We start from the raw sequence: 6,295 nt of genomic DNA on the forward strand, positions 1-6,295 counted from the left end.
GGACTGGAAGTTGTTTTTTATCTTTACCTCAAAGTGGCCAACTTTCTGTTACTCTCAAGTCGATTTGATACAGTCGGGGCTTCCGCACTTCCATGTGCTCTCTGTCAGTTTTTTCAGCCGTTATCCACCGTTAACAAGTCGTGACGTGTTTTTCCGAGGCCGCCTTTAAACACAACATGAGTGCTAAGATGCTCACGCTGGGTTTACCCCTGTGCGGAAACATGCTGTGCAGAGCTGTGCAGGTTTGTGTTACAATCATGGAAGCAAACCAGCAAAACACAAAGAACTTTGCACAGTTCCCCCCCAACCCCCCCAAACTAACCAACTGAGTTGAATAATGGTGTTGGATGCAGGTAATGTTAGCTAAAAGATGACTATCTAATACCAATACAGCATGTTAAGCTGGTTAACAAGTATCCTGATGTTATCCATGTTCAAAAGTGTGTAGTACTGCTTACTGCACTGTACCTTTTTCTTTTACTTGAGTAATATTATTATTGATACGTAGATTCATTTTGCCTTCACCCCCCCCCCCCCCCCCCCCCCCCCCCCAAATAAGCCAATGTCCCCCTGCTAAACTGGTCTAGATTCGGGGCTGTGTTGGACGCTGGAGCTGCAGCGCTGCGCTCCCTCCCCTCAATAAGACAGGTCAAGACTGATTTCTCCACAACAGCTACGTCAGAGGCAAGGCATGTCTGATTCAGAGCCAGATAAAAGTTGCTCATCTTTGTATGAACCCACAGTATACCTCAACCACAGCTTACTCGGCTGTGGTTGCTAAAGCGATTAGCCCATTACAGCACTCTATCTTCTTTGTTTTGATGTCCCACACAGTTTACGTCACGACTACCTATTTCCCCTACAAGGCACATGTTTAAGGCCCTTTAAATGTCACTCATTTACCATTACTGTCAGTGTTTCTTCCTTTTAATGCCTCTTCAGGAGAACATCTACACAGAAGGTACTTACTTTAGCTAGTCTCTTCCCTGTTCTTGTGTCTATTTCAATTGAGGCAGCAACGTTTCAGAATTCATCACAACACTTAAATGAAAATGCTCATAGACTGCATGATCCCTCATTCCCTGCCACGGCAGACCCGTGTAATTGCTTCCACATTTTCTGACAAAGCAGCTGTTAGTGTTTTCCTGCAGGTCCAACTCCTAATGCTAACGCTGATAGTGACCTCCAGATCTGGCTTGCTGTTTTTCTGCACAGAAAAACGCATAATTGCAAATGAGAAAAAGAAGAAGTGAGATCCATGTGGACAGCTGCGAGGGCCCCCAAAAAGCTAAACTTTTACTAATATACTTTTCTTTCGGTAATATGCAAATTCACAACTAAATTACACAATCGTATGCATCTAGACTCTTCTTTCCCTCCAAGATTTGCTGAATAAATATCAACCAATATTGATGAAAGGTTTGCATTTACAGTTCCTTACAAAAAACAAAAAACAAAAAAAAAAAAAACATGACTCATTCTCCACGTTACAGCCAAGAAACTTCCATGTTTTTTATTAGGATTGTCAACCACAGACCGACTCAAAAATAACGTAAAATTGACAAATGGAAGGAAAAGTATGGCTTTAAAATGTTTTTAGACGAAAACCTATAAAGTTTGTCATGCATGTGCGGTCACTATTCTTAAATCCAGCTGCTCTGTGAAGGTCTTAGGGGTTTGTTTGAGAACATTAGATAATAAACAGCATCATTAAGAACAGGGAACACAGCAGACAGAAAGCTGAGGAGATATTTAAAACATGGCTAGATTACAAAACAATATCCCCGAGCTTTGAGCACCTCAAGGAGCATGGTTTAAAGCCATTTGAAAAAGAAACAGCAAAGCACAACCGAAAACTTGTTCAAGTGTGATAACCTGCTGACAGGGCAACTATTAGTTGTGCATACTATATGTTTTGTCCTCATGGCAATGTGACAATAACAAAGTTACATTTGAAGGGAAGCCAAACAAGTATTGTAGTTTTCATATGAAAGGGAAGGAGCTAGGATGTAGAAGTCTGACACCACAGAACCCTAAACACACCTAATTCTCGTGGTAAAGCACGGTGATGGCAGCAGCACCTGTGCTGTTTGTCAGAAGAGACAGGAAGGCTGACCAGAGATAAAGGGAATGTGGAGGGAGCTAAACCCAGAGTGATCCCGGAAGAAAACCTGCTAGAGGCTGTAAAACAGTTGAGACTGGGTGTAGATTCACCTCCAAGCAGGACAATATCCCCAAATGTACAGCCAGATGTACAACAGAATGGTTTAGAGTGACATATTTTAACATGTTAGAAAGGCCTATAAGCCTAAAATCCTATTTCTTATAGTCAAAGTCCGAACCTAAATCCTATTGCAAATCTTTATGTAGACCTGACAACTGATGTTCGGAGATGTTCTCCATCCAATCTGTCTGAGCTTGAGCTGTTTTCAAAGAAGAATGACGTAAAAAAAAAATAAATAAAAAAAAATTAAAAAAAATCACACTTTAAAACCATTTCCTTCCAATTTAGTATGTGCTACTCTGTGTTGGTCTTGGACACAAAGCCTCAGCGAAACACATTAAAGTTTATAGTCTCAACATAAATGTGAAAAATTCCAAGAAATGTGAATGCTTTTTTTTTTTGTAAGGAACTGATTCTTTCTTCTGGGGGTCTGTGGATATGATTCACTGGTAAAGAAAGTGCTAATACTCTCATATTCTTACCTTCTGTGGTTCCGTCTATTCCCATGATGCACTTCATGGCACGCATGACCTGCTCTGTTATTGCAGGGGACATGGCTGAGGCGTATACTGCACTGTGAGAATGGCTGCGCAGGTACTCCACCAGCTCCTGCAAAGGCACACAAGCAATCACATTTTAGCACTAGGAAAAGTGTGTATCTCAGTCCCAAATACACACATAAACTTTCAATTTTGGAGTCAGATTGCTTGTAGTTCTACCTTTTAGCCACCAGAGAGCGCTCAAATCTACTCAACATCTGAAAAGTGATTAAAATACCTCAGATCCTTCCTTTGTCACTAGGAGGAACTTGGCACCTACTCTAACACGGCTCTGGAGCCTTTCCCCCTCTCCAGCTCCCAAACTGAGAAGGAACCGATGACAAAATGAGCCTGAATGAGGATTGTCAGGCTCATTATTCTGAAATGTCAGCAGGAGATTAATTCTGCCAGTGGCTGACAGGGGAAGAAGCAGAATTTCAGGGAACTGATTCGGTTGAGGCTCCTGGAGCGAGGAGAGGTTGGGTGCGGGCCTGCAGCCGTGACGGGCCCCTGCTCGGCGGCTGCGAGGTGATGACACACAGCCGGAGATGATGTCTGGCCACCATTTCCACTCACCACCATCTGTCCCCACTGGGCGGCAGCGGCGGTGGCGGCTGAGGTTTCCTCACACACACACATGGAGGGAAGGGGGATTTCAGTGGAACTATTCAAACGAAGGATAGGAGCTCTGGAACAACCTGACATCTGTTTTTGTTTAAGGCAGGAGATTTTCACAGCTTTGTGGTCCCACAGGATTTCAGCGCAACCAAGATAAGCCAGTTAGGAGAACATGTCTGAAATCCATCTCATGCCTGGGGGCACGCAGTGACAACTCGGGGTGTTTCCGAAGCCACACGGCGGTCACAGTAATGGTGTGGCATACTTATTCATAAAACCACAGAGTGGGAACATTGCCAGAGCTCTTTGTGCACGTGCAGCGACTTTTCAGCCACTTTAAACCACTTCAATGTCCATAACTGAGCCAGTCATCACAGTCATGCTAAATCTATCACTTATTAATAAAATAAATGTAATTTCTATTATCTTTTAAACTCCACCTTAATAAAAAAAAATATATATTTTAATATTCGTGGTTAATATTTATAGGAAATATAATATTTCTGTATTTACCAGCTCAGTTTACTAAAAGTTATGGAAGAAAATCGCGTCTAAGAGGAGTCAATGCTTGCTGAGTATTAATATTAGTTATTATAGACCTTCATGAATTACATCCATTCATTTTCTATACTTGCTTGTCCTTGCAGGGTCACGGGTGCCTATTTGTTTGTTTATAATTTATTAGTGTCCTCATTAGTTTTTACCAAAGTGGTTACTAATCTCTCTGGGGTCCAAGTGATAAAATACAAAAACATACATACGATATGCACAAGGTTAGTCACACATCACATTTTACAAATTACATACAGGAACCTGGTTTAAATAAATACGATTCTGGTGTGCTTTTAAAAGAATGTGCGCTTTTTACATCTGATGTTTTTAGGAAATTTATTCATTTCTGAATTGCTCTGTAGATAACAGATTTTTCTAAACACGTTTTTCTCAGCACACTTTACAATTAATTTAGGCTCACAAGAGTATCTGGTAAAAATGATTCTGTATCTGATCTGAATAAATACAGAAAACGATTCATCTCTAGCAGTGATTGAATGAGGGTCGGGGTAAACCCTGGAATGGTCGCCAGTTTATCACGGGGCGACATGGAGATAAAAAGGACAAATATGCACACACTCACTCCCACCTAGGAACAATTTAGAGAATCAATTGCTCTCACATTTATTTACTTTTTGGACTGTAGGAGGACGTACAATGAGAACGTGGGATACAAACCCAACTGCATCACAGTGCAGCCCTACATAAACGGCTCTCAGCCCTGCAGTATTTACTAAATGAGGATTTGAATGGAAAGGGAGTTCTTTTCTAAAACAACTGAGTTGCAGGGTTGGTTTGGATGACTTTTCTCATGAAAACTACATGCAGTGTTATATTTGTCTGATAATAAAATTAATTTCATGTTCTAAACCATTTCAGTGTGACAAAAAAAAAGCCCTGTGTATTTAGCGACTTCTCCTTTTTGAGTACGGATCAGGTTTTGCCTAAAGGGTAATTGAACAATGCTTTGTAAACACACTGTTGAAGTGAATTATAAGGAGCTTGGGGAGTATTTATTTTTGGTTCTCTCATAAAACAGCTAAAAGATGACTGTTTTCCAGAACACATGTGCAGAGCCTTTTCTTGGTCAACCCGTATCCACTTAACACAGGATTTGGGGCACTTCACCACAACAACAAATATGCTTTCTCTCTCTTTTCCTGCCTTTTTCCCTTTCAAGAGTTTACAACAGCCAGCTGTCAAACCAGGCAGCACGTTCATACTTCAAACATCATCATGCTTGTTAAAAATCATCCTGTTAAATCTGGAGCACAGTTCCGATGCGTGCCACAAGAAGGGGCTGGCCCTCTGCCAGCTTTACCTTCTTATTAAGGCAGAGCAGGACTGAGCTAACATAAGGCAGGGAAAGGAAGTGTCCACTTTTAAGAGCTTAATTCCAACAACAAGCCTGTTTCCTTGCTTTCTAATCAACAGCCTCGAAACCACTGTGGTTATGTACTAAAGTGTACTTTTTAATAGAGTAAAAGCGGATTAAAAAGGCCCTGAGCTGGAGCTTATTGAACATTTGTTGAACACATGAGGCCCACAAAAAAAAGTCGTCGTTATGGAGTTTGTATTATTCACTCCCATCTGTTTTGAATACCTGCTGCAGATAATTCTTAAAAATTCTATATAACTTACACGGCTTGCTTCATCACTTCATCAGGCTTTGTTTGAAGCCAGATTAGTGGTGTTAAATAAATTCAAGAAAGTGTCGGCTAAGCTATCTGATTCCCCGTAATGAGAACCAATGGCTATTGGAATTGTTTCAGTGTGATTAATCTCATCTGCATCGTAAAATCTATCCTGACCCTATTAGCGTCCAAATGGATTAGCAACCAGACTAATTTCTGCTTGAGTGAATAATAGCATGTTTACTGCACCGTTTCCAAGCTCTCTCGTTTTCATAGGTGGGCCATAAACAGCTGAAGCGGTGAGGACGGGATGAAACGAGCAGAGGAAGGAGGAACAGAGCTCAACAGTAACCTTTCTTCCTGCGATGTAGCCTCCAGCTGCCCCGAAGCTCTTCGTGAACGTCCCCATCATCACGTCCACATCAGCCGGGTTCACATTAAACAGCTCGGTGACTCCCCTCCCCGAAGGCCCCACCGCGCCAATGCTGTGGGCTTCATCCAGGTACAAATAGGCTTTATACTTCTTCTTCAGGGCGATGATTTCAGGCAACCGCACAACTGAGCCCTCCATGCTGATAGGAGAGATTCACAGAAAGAGGAAACAAGAATTCAAGCAGATGTAAGCTTTAGAAACCTAAAGCTTACATCTTTAGGTTTCATCTTTTGGGGGGGGGGGGGGGGGGAAAAAACCCACCGGGTTTTGCAGTCTTTTTTTTGGAGTTATTTGA

The 6,295-nt window shown here is 41.8% G+C and overlaps 1 protein-coding gene across 1 annotated transcript in view; it reads right to left on the reverse strand.

The window, feature by feature from the left end:
- Positions 1–309: 309 nt before the first annotated feature.
- LOC106940016 (serine palmitoyltransferase 3-like) overlaps positions 310–6,295 on the reverse strand; it is a 31,920-nt gene continuing 25,934 nt past the window's right edge. Inside the window, exons 8-9 of the mRNA XM_015022623.1 lie at positions 5,920–6,139; positions 310–2,833 (exon numbers count right to left, since the gene is read on the reverse strand). Of these exons, the coding sequence (XP_014878109.1) occupies positions 2,549–2,833; positions 5,920–6,139 (505 nt within the window). The 3' untranslated portion in view covers positions 310–2,548. The remainder of the gene's footprint in view (positions 2,834–5,919; positions 6,140–6,295) is intronic.

Source organism: Poecilia latipinna, unplaced genomic scaffold (genome assembly GCF_001443285.1).
Source record: "Poecilia latipinna isolate Pla-1442-1.1 unplaced genomic scaffold, P_latipinna-1.0 Scaffold3061, whole genome shotgun sequence".
NCBI lineage: Eukaryota > Metazoa > Chordata > Actinopteri > Cyprinodontiformes > Poeciliidae > Poecilia > Poecilia latipinna.